General features: G+C 44.7%; 2 protein-coding genes across 2 annotated transcripts in view; both read right to left on the reverse strand.

The window, feature by feature from the left end:
* LOC145347981 (protransforming growth factor alpha-like) overlaps window positions 1-16,994 on the reverse strand; it is a 181,613-nt gene that overhangs the window by 131,827 nt on the left and 32,792 nt on the right. The gene's annotated exons all lie outside the window — the stretch shown is intronic.
* The window catches only part of rchy1 (ring finger and CHY zinc finger domain containing 1), a 34,334-nt gene that overhangs the window by 6,053 nt on the left and 11,287 nt on the right, over window positions 1-16,994 (reverse strand). Inside the window, exons 4-7 of the mRNA XM_080196014.1 lie at window positions 12,123-12,201; window positions 9,192-9,236; window positions 8,467-8,525; window positions 6,202-6,231 (exon numbers count right to left, since the gene is read on the reverse strand). Of these exons, the coding sequence (XP_080052140.1) occupies window positions 6,202-6,231; window positions 8,467-8,525; window positions 9,192-9,236; window positions 12,123-12,201 (213 nt within the window). The remainder of the gene's footprint in view (window positions 1-6,201; window positions 6,232-8,466; window positions 8,526-9,191; window positions 9,237-12,122; window positions 12,202-16,994) is intronic.

Genomic DNA, 16,994 nt, shown 5'->3' on the forward strand with positions numbered 1-16,994 from the left:
CTCACCAATGCCCTATACAGCTGCAGCAAGACCTCCCTACTTTTATATTCAATCCCCTTCGCTATGAAGGCCAGCATCCCATTCGCCTTCCTGACCACCTGCTGCACCTGCAAGCTGGGTTTTTGCGACTCATGCACAAGGACCCCGAGGTCCCTCTGCACCGTCACCTGCTGCAGTTTTTCGCCCCGTAAGTAATAGTCCTTCCTACCATTCTTCCTACCAAAGTGGACCACCTCACACTTGCCAACATTAAATTCCATTTGCCATTTCCTGGCCCATTCGCCCAGCCTATCTAGATCCTTCTGCAGACTCTCCACACCCTCCGCACAATTTGCCGTTCCCCCAATCTTGGTGTCATCCGCAAATTTCGACACCCTACACTCGGTTCCCTCCTCCAGATCATCTATATAAATGGTAAAAAGCTGAGGCCCCAGCACCGACCCCTGGGGCACTCCACTAGTCACCATCCGCCAATCCGAATAGCACCCGTTGACCCCCACTCTCTGCCTCCTATTTGACAACCAATCCTCTATCCACGCTAACACCCTACCCCCAACTCCAAGTCCCCTGACCTTCTGCAATAACCTCATGAGGTACTTTGTCAAACGCCTTCTGAAAATCCAGAAAGACCACATCCACCGGCTCTCCTCTATCGACCGCCCTAGACACATCCTCATAGAACTCCAGTAAATTTGTCAGACACGACTTCCCTTTAATGAAACCGTGCTGCGTCTGCTCTATCAAGCAATTGCCTTCAAGATGCCTCGCAATTTCCTCCTTAATGACGGATTCTAACATTTTACCTACCACAGACGTTAAACTAACCAGCCTATAATTCCCTGCCTTTTGCCTGGCACCCTTCTTAAACAACGGCGTAACATTAGCCGTTTTCCAATCTTCCGGCACTTCCCCGGAATCCAGCGACGTTTGGAAAATAACCACCAAGGCATCCACTATAACCTCCGCCATTTCTTTCAGAACCCTCGGATGCATTCCATCCGGTCCTGGGGACTTGTCCACAATCAGCCCCTCCAGTCTGTCGAGCACCGCCTCTCTAGTAACAGTAATGTCATTAAGACCCTCCAGTCCTACCACCTTTCCATCGCTAACACCCGGCAAATTATTCACGTCCTCCTCCGTGAAGACAGAAACAAAAAAGTTATTCAATACCTTAGCCATATCCCCATCCCCTACCACTAGGTCCCCTTTCTCATCCTCTAAAGGGGGATTTCAATCTGCGTATTGATTGGTCGACCCATGTTGGACACGGTGGGCTCGAGGAGGAGTTCTTGGAATGCTGCCGGGATAATTTCCTTGAACAGTGTGTGTTGGAGCCGACGAGGGAGCGAGCTATCTTGGATCTGGTGCTATGTAATGAGGCGGGTAGAATTAGGGACCTTGCGGTGAAGGATCCTCTTGGAGAGAGTGATCATTGTATGGTGGAGTTTCTGGTGCAGATGGAGGAGGAGAAAGTGGGTTCCCGGACACGCGTCCTTTGTTTGAATAGAGGGGAGTACGGTAGGATGAGAGAAGAATTGGCGAATGTGGACTGGGGGAGTGCGTTGGAGGGAGGGTCTGCTGAGGAGCAGTGGAGGATCTTTAAGGAGATCTTTCTTGGTGCTCAGCAGAAATTTATTCCGATGGTCAAAAAGGACTGTAGGAGGAGAGGTAATAAGCCGTGGATAACGAAGGAGGTGAAGGAAAGTGTTAAATTAAAAGCGGAGGAATTTAGAGTAGCTAATAGTGGGCGAGAAGAGGATTGGGAGAGGTTTAAATGTCAACAAAGATTGACAAAGAAGCTGATAAAGGAGGGTAGGAGAAACTATGAAGCTGGGCTAGCGCTTAATATAAAAAAGGATAGCAAGAGTTTTTATAAATATATAAAAAGGAAGAGGCTGGCTAGGGTGAACGTTGGTACTGCCCCCTCTGACTCTCCATTCACAAACACTGAATGGTGTGAATGATCCATACTAACATAGTACAGACTAAACTTACCACAGGATATCAGGGTTTATCTACTTCAGTTCATGTACCCTTTTTGACAATGAAAATTAATTTTTACACGTATGGAGTTTCATATCATTATCATTCAATTGCTGGAATTTTTTTTAAAGATTAAATAATGTTTTTCCTTTATCTTTCAGTGTGTTATATTCCTTCTTCTAATCTTTCTTTCCCTTCTGTATTTCACTTTCCGTACCCAATTTGATATTAAATTCTAACTTAGACATACACACCGGTTTAGATTTTGTTGCCGTTAATAATTCTCCAATCTGATTAGTTAAGGAGATAATTTTAAAAAAACAGCATCTGTGAAGACAGAACAGAGCCAATGTTTTGAGTCTGGATGGTTCTCTGACAGAGCTGAAGAGAACTAGAAATAGGATGAGAGTTATACTGTTGTGTGGCAAGAATGCAGCAGTAGGGGCTGGATAGAGGGCTAGCGATAGGTGGAAATTAGGGAGTGATTGGCCAAGATGTCATGGACAAAAACAACAAAGGGAACGTAAAAGATGGTGATCGTAAAGTCATAGAGGTTTACAGCATTGGAACAGGCCTTTTGGCCCAACTTGTCCACACCATGTTCTGTTTTAAACCATTGAGCTAATCCCAATTGCCCACATGTGGCCCATATCTCTCTATACCCATCTTACCCATGCAATTGTCCAAATGCTTTTTAAAAGACAAAATTATACCCCCCTCTACTGCCACCTCTGGCAGCTTGTTCCAGACACTCACCACCCTCTGTGTGAAACAACTGCCCCTCTGGACACTTTGTATCTCTCCCCTCTCATCTTAAACCTCTGCCTCTAGTTTTAGGCTCCCCTACCTTGGGAAAAGATATTGACTATCTAGCTGATCTATGCCCCTCATGATTTTATAGACCATGATTAAGATAGGCACCGACAGTGGCACATTAAGAGATCAAAACGTGTTAATGACAGCACAAAGGTAAGGAGTGTGACTGAAACTGGTTGGACCAGGGAAGTTGGGACCCAGTGGCCAGTTCATTACACAGGTCTGTGTGTATACGGCCATCATACACTCAATGAATGAGGCTGAGCCAGCACAGACATCACTGCCTTAACAATGAGTGCATGCTGATGGAATTAGGATACTCCAGACACTCTGAATTGGTAACCTTGAGTTGCTGCCAAAAAATGCTGAGGACATATCTGTGACAGTGCAGCTGGAAACTGTTCTGCCCTTTCTCCTGCCTAGCACACCTTGCCCAGCTCTCATTACTGTAGAGGTATGAGCTAGGGGGGCAGGCTTGTTAGGCTTGCAATTTATGTCTGAGTCAGGTTGCTGTTGTTCCACACTCCCTTACTCAGCTTGGGATGTCTGTTCATTTCAGCATCAAATGACAGATTGCTGGTGATTGTGAAGCCTAGGTATATGAAGCTGTCAATGATCTCCATGTCATATTGTCAATGCTGATAGATAGCAGTATGGTAACATATTGGACCATAACATTTATCTTCCTGATGTTCATGGTCAAACCAAACATTTTATAGAGTTGTCCATTTGCCACTGCAGATATACTTCATTAAGAACATAAGAACATAAGAAATAGGAGCAGGAGTAGGCCATCTAGCCCTTCGAGCCTGCCCTGCCATTCAATAAGATCATGGCTGATCTGTCGTGGCTCAGTTCCACATTCCCGCCCTCTCCCCATAACCCTTAATCCCCTCTCTCATCAAAAACCCATCAACCCGCGTCTTAAAAATATTTAGCGAGGCAGCCTCCACCACCTCAACGGGCAGAGAATTCCAGAGATTCACCACCCTTTGAGTGAAGAAGTTCTTCCTCAACTCCGTTCTAAACCGCCCCCCCTTTATCTTCAGGCTGTGCCCCCTAGTCCTACTGTCTTTTTTGAGCGGGAAGAGTCTCTCCACCTCTATCCTATCCATCCCATTCATCATCTTATATGTCTCAATGAGATCTCCCCTCATTCTTCTAAACTCTAACGAGTACAAGCCTAGTTTATTCAGCCTCTCCTCATAGCTCAACCCCCTCAACTCCGGTATCAGCCTAGTAAACCTTCTCTGCACTCCCTCCAAGGCCAAAATATCCTTGCGCAGGTGCGGCGCCCAAAACTGCACACAGTACTCCAGCTGCGGCCTCACCAATGCCCTATACAGCTGCAGCAAGACCTCCCTACTTTTATATTCAATCCCCTTCGCTATGAAGGCCAGCATCCCATTCGCCTTCCTGACCACCTGCTGCACCTGCAAGCTGTGTTTTTGCGACTCATGCACAAGGACCCCGAGGTCCCTCTGCACCGTCGCCTGCTGCAGTTTTTCGCCACGTAAGTAATAGTCCTTCCTACCATTATTCCTACCAAAGTGGACCACCTCACACTTGCCAACATTAAATTCCATTTGCCATTTCCTGGCCCATTCGCCCAGCCTATCTAGATCCTTCTGCAGACTCTCCACACCCTCCGCACAATTTGCCGTTCCCCCAATCTTGGTGTCATCCGCAAATTTCGACACCCTACACTCGGTTCCCTCCTCCAGATCATCTATATAAATGGTAAAAAGCTGAGGCCCCAGCACCGACCCCTGGGGCACTCCACTAGTCACCATCCGCCAATCCGAATAGCACCCGTTGACCCCCACTCTCTGCCTCCTATTTGACAACCAATCCTCTATCCACGCTAACACCCTACCCCCAACTCCATGTCCCTCGACCTTCTGCAATAACCTCTCGTGAGGTACTTTGTCAAACGCCTTCTGAAAATCCAGAAAAACCACATCCACCGGCTCTCCTCTATCCACCGCCCTAGACACATCCTCATAGAACTCCAGTAAATTTGTCAGACACGACTTCCCTGTAATGAAACCATGCTGCGTCCGCTCTATCAAGCAATTGCCTTCAAGATGCCTCGCAATTTCCTCCTTAATGACGGATTCTAACATTTTACCTACCACAAACGTAACATTAACGGCGTAACATTAGCCGTTTTCCAATCTTCCGGCACTTCCCCGGAATCCAGCGACGTCTGGAAAATAACCACCAAGGCATCCACTATCACCTCCGCCATTTCTTTCAGAACCCTCAGATGCATTCCATCCGGTCCTGGGGACTTGTCCACAATCAGCCCCGCCTCTCTAGTAACAGTAATGTCATTAAGACCCTCCAGTCCTACCACCTTTCCATCACTAACACCCGGCAAATTATTCACGTCCTCCTCCGTGAAGACAGAAACAAAAAAGTTACTCAATACCTGAGCCATATCCCCATCCCCTACCACTAGGTCCCCTTTCTCATCCTCTAAAGGACCAACGTTCACCCTAGCCAGCCTCTTCCTTTTTATATATTTATAAAAACTCTTGCTATCCTTTTTTATATTAAGCGCTAGCCCAGCTTCATAGTTTCTCCTACCCTTCTTTATCAATCTTTGTTGACATTTAAACCTCTCCCAATCCTCTTCTCGCCCACTACTCTTAGCTACTCTAAATTCCTCCGCTTTTAATTTAACACTTTCCTTCACCTCCTTCGTTATCCACGGCTTATTACCTCATTAAGGATGTATTAAGGCAGCATTATTACTGTAGAACTCTCTCTGATGGGGATACAGTGCACCTTAGCTTTGGATCTCAGGGCAGCAAGCCTGAACAGTTTTCATCAGTTCTGGTGTGTATGTAAACCCCTCTGTGGGTGATCTGAAAGCATAGACATCCACACAGAATATGCCAAACAGTGTCAGGCCCCACCCTGCTGGATCTCAGTGTGACTCTCAAAGGGTTCTGATGTTGCCTGGTCAGAGCTGACCATACCGATCGCATTGTCTTGGAAAGAGGAGATCACTCTGAGCGGTTCCGAAGAAGTCTTTCAACTCAAAATGTTCTTTCCCTCTTCACAGATGCTGCCAGAGCTGTGGAATTTTTCCAATTGTGTTTTTATTTCACATTGAACAGTCAGCTTTCTCCAACAGGTTAAACACCGCCTCTGCTCACAGGGTCAAATGCCTTAGTGAGATTGAAGGTGGCAAAATATAGCTGTCACCTTCACTCACAGCATCTGCCAGTCTGAGCTGATCACGTCCATTGTCGATCTCCCAGTTCTGAAACCACACTGGGATTCAGGATAAATATGACAGATCACCTGGCAGGATCTGCAGCCTGACAAAATCTGTTAGCTATATCACTTACAGTCCTTCCATCATCACCAATAACACTTCAAAACACTTACCCTTTGTGGAACAGCATTTCATAGCATGTCCTGGGGAAAGATTAAAGAGAGAACAAATGATTTTTGGTTAACATTTAAATCTTTCAAGTTCAATTTTTTCCACATACAGTTCAGTCAAATGATTGGGTGAAGTCGGTGACTAAATACCGTACACACTTTTTCAGAATAAAACAGAGGACTTTGTAATTGGAAGATTCCAAGCCTATTCATAGAATCCTACAGTACAGAAGAAGGCCATTCGACCCATCGAGTCTGCACTGACTACAATCCCGCCAAGGCCCCATCCGTGCCGCCCCACATTTACCCTTTAATCCTCCTGACAGTAAGGGCAATTTCTTAGCATGGCCAATCAACCTAACCCACACATCTTTGGAGCATGGGAAGAAACCAGAACACTTGAAGGAAACCCATGCAGACACGGGGAGAATGTGCAAATGCCACACAGTCACCCGAAATGGGAATTGAACCGGGGTCCCTAGTGCTGTGGGCAGCAGTGCTAACCACGGTACCACCATGCAAACCAATTTCAGAACTGGTAAAATAGTCTCAATTAATGTTCGCAAATGTTCAAAGATAATGCTAAAAGCAGCCAAGTTTACCTTAAAGCTTTCTCCCCTCATACTCTCAACCAGCCTCTCCTGCGAAGCTTCATTCAGCATCCCCTGGATAATATAGGTAACTGATAGTGCTACTAAGCAACGTTGGAAATCTGCTTGCTTTAAAACAGTGACTGCGAAGGACTGGCAACGGCAAAGCTGGTGTTTACAGCTCAAATCAGGTTTCATCTTAATTTCAGAAATCCCTCTACCTTAATGTTACTACGGCCCCGAACTCAAATTCGGAATGCTTGATATTAAAATAACTGTTAAAGGAGAGAAAATCTGTATGCCTAGACTGTCATATGAAATGTATTTGCCTTAACCAGTTTTGATTAATTATTGGGTAAACATCTTAGCCCAAGATCGTCACTGCATTATATAATCAAATCATATCACGGAAGAAAGAGCAGAGAATGATAAAGCAAACAGAGACACCATTGCGCACGTATTGGCTCTTTCCAATTAGTCCCACTCCTCCCCTGTTCTTTCCCCATAGTACTGCAATTTTTTTTCTCCTCACATATTTATTCAATTTCTTATTATTAAATCTGCTTCCACCATCCTTTCACACAGGATATTCCAGATCACAATGCCTCTGTGAAAAGTTATTTGTTACCCTTTTGCCACCTGTAGTTCTTTTGTCAATTATCTTAAATCTGGTCACTGACCCTTCTGCCATTGGAAATAGTTCCTCTTTATTTATTCCAGCAAAATCCTTTATTTTGAAAAGTTCCATTAATTCTCTATTAACCTAGCCTGCTTCAAGGATAAAATTCAGACTTTGAGTTCTTTCAATTAACTGCAGTACCTCATCAACCCTGGTAGCACCCTCATAAATACGTTCTGCAAACATCTCCCAAGGTCTGACCACCCTGAAATGGCTACAATGCCTTCACTGAGCCTAAGCAGTCTTTTACAAAGTTTACCACAGCCTTTGTAGACATTGTTAGGAATCAATGCTAAAAATAAATGGGGGGGGGGGGGAGCTGCTGCTGTCTCACTCTCAGTTACAGCAAGGGGGGGAGGGGGGGGGTGCTGCTGTCTCACTCTCAGTTACAGCAGTGGGGTGCTGCTGTCTCACTGTTCCATTAGGATCGGGAAGCTGCTCTCTTGACCTGGTGGTGATAGGGATGAGGAGGTTTCACACTGCTTGTCTTTGATGCCAAGTTTAACTCCCGCCATTGATCAATGGATTTCAGACTAAACCTTTCAATTTACATGTTTAAACATGTCAAACCCACAATCATCGTTTAATTTATGACTTGCGGACAAGAACGGATCGTGGAAGTGTAACCATGCGTACCTACAGCACTCTCTTTAGCAGTCAGTTCCAGACAGCAATATATCACAAAACTGGAACGCAGAGAATCTACAGGTCTGAGAGTGCCAACTGCAGCACTGAGAGGAGGAATCCAATATCCTTAATTTGTACCATACTTTTTATTTAATGATTTACTTTACTCAGGCAGTACCCCTGCGTGAAATACTGCAGCTTCTGAAAAAATGTCCTCACTGGATCAAGCAATGTATTTTGAACACATTAATTTAGTGAATGGCTGTCGCTTTCAATCTCTCCTCAGTCCTCAGTGTTAATCCTATGTCATGCATAGTTTTTCCCTGCTTTCATGAATCATGAAAGCATGTGGGTAAAGTTTAGTACACTTACCTGTGAAGAAGATGGCCACAGGTCAGCACGTGAGCCCCAATACGAGATGTATGAATGTCCTTTGAGAACAAAAATGAAACCAAAAAACATTAAACACAATAAAATAAAATTATAGAAAGCAGGAAATTTTAGACAAGGGAGTAAATTCAGCAGTTATAGCAGAGTCCTGCACTCAAAGAGAGCATAGGTCAGAGAAGCTACACAGCACTGTTACAGCCCTAGGGGAAACATAATCACTCAATTCATTATTACCATCACATGTTTACAAACTGCCCAATCCAACAAACCTAAACTAGATAATATGATCAACATGTCTAAGATTTACATTTAAGTTTGCTTTCATTACTTCATTGGACAGCATGGCACAATAGCACAGTGGTTAGCATTGCTGCCTCACAGCTCCGGGTACCTGGGTTTGATTCCCAGTTGGGTCACTGTCTGTCTGGAGTTTGCATGTTCTCCCCGTGTCTGCATGGGTTTTTTCCCGGGTGCTCCGGTTTCCTCCCACAGTCTGAAAGACGTGCTGGTTAGATGCATTGACCCAAGCAGGCGCCGGAGTGTGGCGACTGGGGAATTTCACAGCAAATTCATTGCAGTGTTAATGTAAGCCTTACTTGTAACTAATAAATAAACTTTAATTTCAGAGTAAGGTAAATTTGGAAATGCATGTCCACCCAGCAAAGGGAAGACCAGTTCCATATTCAACAAACACATTTTGATCTTACCTCCATGCACACTGGACAGTTCTGTCGGGAAACATTTTCAACACACTGTACGAAAAGAAAACTTACTGTCAATATTCAAATACTATTGACCATATATTCTGGAACAAATCACAACAGGAATAATCAGCAGAGAAAGATTAAAAGCAATGGAAATAATATATATATATATAAAAATGGAAAGCAATATCAATAAATTAACATAACTTTAATAATATTCCAACAAGTAGCAAATATTTGTGAAGATTTTTTGGCATTCCATGTCTCCTGGTCTCTCTGAGTTAGTGTACATTGAACAGGAGTGAGAAAGGTAAGACAGGGATGAGAACAGTGAAATCATAAAGACATGAATCATTAGAAGATTTCTGGAGACAGTAAGTTATGGGAATTCCTGCCTCTAAAACCACCATCTTGGAGAGGGAGACAGTGAACACAGCAATGGATTTACACTGGAGGCTAATGCATCATAAGTGATTAATTCAGTTCTGATTGAATGTATTTGTTTGTTTCACATTACTGGTATGGAAAAAATGATTATGCACTCACAAGCCCTGAGTATTCTCTACGGTGGCACAGTGATGAGCACTGCTGCCTCACAACGCCAGGTACCCGGGTTCGATTCCCAGCTTGGATCACTGGCTGTGTGGAGTCTGCACTTTCTCCCTGTATCTGCGTGGGTTTCCTCTGGGCGCTCCAGTTTCCTCCCACAGTCCAAAGGTGTGCAGGTTAAGAGGACTGGCCATGCTAAATTGCTCCTTACTGTCAGGGGGACTCACTAGAGTAAACGTATAGGGTTATGGGGATAGGACCAGGGTGGGATTATGTTCGATGGAGACGCAATGAGTCGAAAGTCCTCCTTCTGCACTGTAGGGATTCTATGATTCTGTTCAATAGGTGTTTGCCTTATCAGTATCTGGTGAAAGCTGTTCGGGACATCAAACATTATGACTGAAGCTGTGATATGACATTGGGCTTGTGGCATGGGGATAAGTGAAATGGTTGGGAGGGAGGTCCATGGGCTCAGATGAAAAGCAGGCTTTGGCAGCCTAGCTGGAGCTAAATCAAGGTCTCCCTGATGGTCCTGTCTCCCTGAAAGTTCTTCACAATCTGTCTGCGCTGGCTCTGCACCTGAATCTTCATCGCATTCCTCCTCCAAGGTAGGTGCACCTGTCGGTGCAAAATCAATGGGCTGAATGGCCTTCTTCTGCACTGTAAGGATTCTAAGAAGCACAGGAGTGGGATTAGGAGATCAATTATACCAAAGAGCCATCACAGGTCAATGGTCTTCTTCTGAACTGTGCTGATAATCAAAATTAAAGCCTTTTTTTCTGGATTATGGTGCCAACTTTTTCTTCCAAAGGGGTCATCAGGTAAACCTTTTTGTGCCATGTAATCTAGTTACTTAAAGTTTCTGTTATGTTGCACTAATGCTGTCACAACAGTGATGTCAGGAAGCAAAGTTGCATTTGAACCACAGCCTTTTTCAGGTGATACCTGAGGTCAGTATGTGCTTGATCACATTCTAATCTTCTTCTAATCTCTAATCTGCTAGCCAAAGAGATCGGAAGGGTGTGAGGGACAGTTGGGCGGTCGAGCGGTCAATGAATTCAGTCACATAGTTGTCGTACAGCTCAAACAGGAGGCTTTAATAATAAATGCTATTTCAAATTGGCATTACTATGACCATCAATTCCTTTGGAATCTAAACCTTTTTACTTCTTTCCAAACTCTCTCTGATCAAATATGAGGATTAAACCTGTTTTGTGTTACTGGCACAGTTATTCTTTCAGCATCAATGTACCAGAATCACATTCTGTACAATATCAACCCTCACCTGCACAGCAGTTAGGTTCTAAGGCGCCTTAGGGGAGGAGAAGTTGGCAGAGAGGGTTATAGAAGGAATTCCAAATCGCAGTTTGTTGAAGGTTTGCAATAGTGGGGGTCCACAGGAGGCCAGGGGTGGAGAGGGTGAGTGCATGCAGGCCATGCCAGAGGTCAGGCGTCTGTGGGGTCACTGTCCACTCCAGGGCCTTCAGCATGAAGTCTAAGCTGACAGTAAATGGGATACTGTGCTATATCATACACTGGGGACCAGTTCAAATTAACAACTTAGAAACTTGTGCTACGTATGTGAATTTGTAGAAGAATGCAACTTGTGGTTCTTACCACGAATTACATTGTCGGCAGAGAAAGTAATGTTTAAATTCTGATACTGTATGTGGAAAGCGAACAAAATAACAGCCAGCTAAAATATAATAATGAATTCATATTTTAAAAATAGTCTAGATGAACCCAAGAAGAGGTTACACTCTATATCACACCCCATTCACCTTTTAATTCAGATTTTGGCCTGATTTAGAACAGGTAAATGGTCAGTTTGTTTTCCAATGTAGAAAGACGTTGGTCCAAAAGCTACAGAAGGAACCTGCAGCCAGATGTGCCCAATGTTTAACACTAAATTAACAGCATGGAACAGGCCATGTCTCACCCTTTCTTTACAATTGTCCCTCACGTACTTATCTAAATTCCTCTTGTACGTTCCTTTTGAATGGCAGCCATTCACAGCAATGATATTTGCTTTCAATCAATTTGTTTTAATAATGATATTGTTTCCTGTTTTCAGCCTTTAAAGTTTGTGTTTCTGCTGCTGCCTCAGGGCAGGAGTACATATGGCTTGTATGACATGTCTCTACTCAGCAAATGGCCAGGAGAAACCAACCCCAAAGTCATAGAGGTTTACAGCATGGAAACAGACCCTTCGGCCCAACTTGTCCACAGTGGCCAGTTTTTACCACTAACCTAGTCCCAATTGCTGCATTTGGCCCATATCCCACTCCAGCAGCAGTGATATATTCTGTACTCTTCTCCCCACCCACCTTCAACAAGGCAAGAGTTAAGTGATGAAGCGCTGATGCATCACTAAACAGAATTTACCTTGTGGTTCCCACGGAGTTGAGTAGCTAGACACAGATTACATTTCACACAGTGGAAAAAGTTATCTTCTGGCCCAATCCTGTGTAAGGATTTTAAAGAAACAGCATTAAGTTAAAATAACAAAGACTTAACACCAATGGTAATTACCCTATTATTCCAAAAAAAAAGTCTTTCCCATTGCATTGATTGCTTGTCCAATTGAGAATGTGATGAAACTGGAAGTCAGTGAGCTGAGAGATTTGTATACCTATCTCTCCACCACTACCTTCAGCAAGACCAAACATCATCTTCTCAAAGGCGTCAGAGAATCAGCATCAAATGCTGGCCTTGCCAACAACACTCACATCCCATGAAAGAATTTTAAAGAAAAATCACCTTTACATCACTTCCCCAAGCTCAGATGAAAAAAAACCCACAAAATCCAGTTTAGCTTCAGATGTCCTCGGGATTTTTAAGAATCTCTTATAGCCCAAAGAGTCATGCAGTCCACATGTATGAAACATAACAAGCATAGGGTATGTTACATACCATAAAAAGAATGCATGATAATCCACCGTTAGCTACCGAGGAATTTAATTTAGAAGCAAACAATTTTACTTTACAGCTCATGTAGAATGTGTTCCTTTTGTAATTTTGGAAAATTGTTACATGAATAAATAATCTCTATGAGCTACAGCAAATAGCACTGAGTGTCCATAACCGCATGGAACATATCGATTCAAGGTGGCAGCTTGCCACCTGGAGTACTGTGTACAGATTTGGTCTCCTGACTTGTGAAAGGATGTACTGGCACTGGAGGGAGTGCAGAGGAGATTCACTAGGTTGATTCCAGAGTTGAGAGGGTTGGCTTATGAGGAGAGACTGAATAGACTGGGGCTATACTCATTGGAATTCTGAAGAATCAGGGGGATCTTATAGAAACATATAAAATTATGAAGGGAATAGAAAAGATAGAAGTAGGGAAGTTGTTTCCACTGGCGGGTGAAACTAGAACTAGGCGGAATAGCCTCAAAATATGGGGAAGCAGATTTAGGACAGGGTTGAGGAGGAACTTCTTCACCCAAAGGGTTGTGTATCTGTGGAATTCCCTGCCCAGTGAAACAGCTCAGGCTACCTCATTGAATGTTTTTAAGGCAAGGATAGGTACATTTTTGGGCAGTAAAGGAATTAAGGGCTCTGGTGAACGGGCAGATAAGCAAAGCTGGATCTACGAAAAGATCAGCCATGATCTTATTGAATGGCAGAGCAGGCTCGAGGGGCCAGATGGGTTTCTCCTGCTCCTTGTTCTTATGCTCACCCCTTTCTGAAGAGAAATTAGGGATGGACAATGCTAGCTTAGCTAGTGATGCTCACATCCAATTAAATAATTTAAAAACAAAACTCATGACTAGAACAACAGGATAGTCTGTCAATAAAAGGGTTACTTCTCCAGCAAGATCAGTGAGTGGAAGATAGTTATATAATACAATCATGTGCAAAGTCAATCGCAGTCATTTACATTCAGGTAAGATCGATAGAAACATTTAACCATCCATCACCATTCTGGCTGGGACTTGTAGTGCCAATACATACAGCTGGGAATGGTAGTTCAGGTTTAATTCACTTGCACAAACACATTTGTAAAGAAAATAACCTACAACAACTAGTATCTAGCTTAGCTACACAAAGTTCAATGTAGGAATGTAGTGGTAATTGGGGATAGTGTGGTTAGGGGTATAGACACTGTCTTTTGTCACAATGATAAAGAATACAGAAGGGTGTGTTGTCTGCCTGGTACTCGGGTCCAGGATGTCTCATCTGGGCTGCAGAGGAGCCTGGAGTGGGAGGGTGAGAATCCGGTCATTGTGGTACATGTGGGTGCCAATGGCATAGGCAAATTGGGGACTAAGGATCTGCAGAGGGAGTATGAAAAGCTGGGAATGAAATTAAAAAGCAGAACCGACAAGGTGGTTATCTCTGGATTACTACCCGAACCGCGTGCAGATGGGCGTAGGGTAGATGGAATTAAAGAGATGAATGGGTGGCTCAGGGATTGGTGTGGGAGGAATGGGTTTGAATTTATGGGGCATTGGCACCAGTATTGGGGCAGGTGGGACCTGTTCAGATGGGATGGTCTTGGTCTGAACCGTGCTGAGACCAGAGTCCTGGTGGCGCAGATCAGCACAAATGGATATGATCTGGTGGCCATTACGGAAACATGGTTGCAGGGTGACAGGGACGGGGAGCTGAATGTCCGGGGGTATCAAATGTTTAGAAAGGATAGACTGGAGGAAAAAGGGGGAGGGGTAGCTCTGCTGATTAAGAACATAAGAAATAGGAGCAGGAGTATGCCAACTAGCCCTTCGAGCCTGCCCCGCCATTCAATAAGATCATGGCTGATCTGTCATGGCTCAGTTCCACATTCCCGCCCTCTCCCCATAACCCTTAATTCCCTGTCTTATCAAAAACCCATCAACCTGCGTCTTAAAAATATTTAGCGAGGCAGCCTCCACCACTTCAACGGGCAGAGAATTCCAGAGATTCACTACCCTTTGAGCGAAGAAGTTCCTCCTCAACTCTGTTCTAAACCACCCGCCCTTTATCTTGAGGCTGTGCCCCCTAGTCCTACTATCCTTTCTGAGCAGAAAGAGTCTCTCCACCTCTATCCTATCCATCCCATTCATCATCTTATATGTCTCAATGAGATCTCCCCTCATTCTTCTAAACTCTAACGAGTACAAGCCTAATTTATTCAGCCTCTCCTCATAGCTCAACCCCCTCAACTCCGGCATCATCCTAGTAAACCTCCTCTGCACTCCCTCCAAGGCCAAAATATCCTTGCGTAAGTACGGCGCCCAAAACTGCACACAGTACTCCAGCTGCGGCCTCACCAATGCCCTATACAGCTGCAGCAAGACCTCCCTACTTTTATATTCAATCCCCCTCGTGATGAAGGCCAGCATCCCATTCACCTTCCTGACCACCTGCTGCACCTGCAAGCTGGGATTTTGTGACTCATGCACAAGGACCCCGAGGTCCCTCTGCACCGTCGCATGCTGCAGTTTTTCTCCATGCAAGTAAGAATCCTTCCTACCATTATTCCTACCAAAGTGGACCACCTCACACTTGCCAACATTAAATTCCATTTGCCAGTTCCTGGCCCATTCGCCCAGCCTATCTAGATCCTTCTGTAGACTCTCCACACCCTCCGCACAATTTGCCTTTCCACCAATCTTGGTGTCATCAGCAAATTTCGACACCCTACACTCGGTTCCCTCCTCCAGATCATCTATATAAATGGTAAATAGCTGACGCCCCAGCACCGACCCCTGGGGCACTCCACTAGTCACCATCCGCCAATCCGAATAGCACCCATTGACCCCCACTCTCTGCCTCCTATTTGACAACCAGTCCTCTATCCACGCTAACACCCTACCCCCAACTCCATGTCCCCTGACCTTCTGCAATAACCTCTTGTGAGGTACCTTGTCAAACGCCTTCTGAAAATCAAGAAAGACCACATCTACCGGCTCTCCTCTGTCCACCGCCCTAGATACATCCTCATAGAACTCCAGTAAATTTGTCAGACACGACTTTCCTTTAACGAAACCGTGCTGCGTCTGCTCTATCAAGCAGTTCCCCTCAAGATGCCTCGCTATTTCCTCCTTGATGACGGATTCTAACATTTTACCTACAACAGACGTTAAACTAACCGGCCTATAATTCCCTGCCTTTTGCCTGGCACCCTTCTTAAACAATGGCGTAACATTAGCCGTTTTCCAATCTTCCAGCACTTCCCCGGAATCCAGCGACGTTTGGAAAATAACCACCAAGGCATCCACTATCACCCCCACTATTTCTTTCAGGACCCTCGGATGCATTCCATCCGGTCCTGGGGACTTGTCCACAATCAGCCCCCTCCAGTCTGTCAAGCACCGCCTCTCTAGTAACAGTAATGTCATCGAGACCCTCCAGTCCTACCACCTTTCCATCTCTAACACCCGGCAAATTATTCACGTCCTCCTCCGTGAAGACCTAAACAAAAAAGTTGTTCAAGACCTCAGCCATATCCCCATCCCCTACCACTAAGTCATTAAGGATAATATCAGTGCAGTAGTAAGGGAAGATATAGGCCCCAAAGAGCAGAACGTGGAATCATTGTGGGTGAAGATAAGGAACAGTAAGGGAAGACGCTGGTGGGTGTGGTCTACAGGTCCCCAAATAATAACTTGGAGGTGGGGCAGACTATAAACAAGCAAATAAATGATGCGTGCAGGAATGGAACGGCGATAATTATTGGGGATTTCAATCTACATATTGGTTGACCCACGTCGGATGCGGTGGGCCTGAGGAAGAGTTCTTGGAATGCTGCCGGGATAGTTTCCTTGAACAGTGTGTGACGGAACCGACGAGGGAGTGAGCTATCTTAGATCTGGTGTTATGTAACGAGGCAGGTAGAATTAGGGACCTTGTTGTGAGGGATCCTCTTGGGACGAGCGACCACTGTATGGTTGAGTTTTTGATGCAGATAGAAGGTGAGAAAGTAGGGTCCCAGACCTGTGTCCTCTGTTTGAATAGAGGGGAGTACGATAAGATGAGAGAGGAATTGGCAAATGTAGATTGGGGACGCAGATTGGTCGGTAGGACGGCTGAGGAACAGTGGAGGATCTTTAAGGAGATCATCTTCGGTGCTCAGCAGAAATTTATTCCAATGGTAAAGAAGGATCATAGGAGAAGGGATAATCAGCCGTGGTTGTCGAAGGAAATAAAGGAGAGTATTAAATTAAAAGCTGATGAGTTTAGAGTGGCTAAAAGTAGTGGGCTAGAAGAAGATTCGGAGAGGTTTATAAATCAGCAAAGGTTGACTAAGAAGATGATAAAGAAAGGAAGGAT

Source organism: Carcharhinus amblyrhynchos, chromosome 1, assembly GCF_965287045.1.
Source record: "Carcharhinus amblyrhynchos chromosome 1, sCarAmb.v2.hapA, whole genome shotgun sequence".
In the NCBI taxonomy this organism is placed as follows: domain Eukaryota; kingdom Metazoa; phylum Chordata; class Chondrichthyes; order Carcharhiniformes; family Carcharhinidae; genus Carcharhinus; species Carcharhinus amblyrhynchos.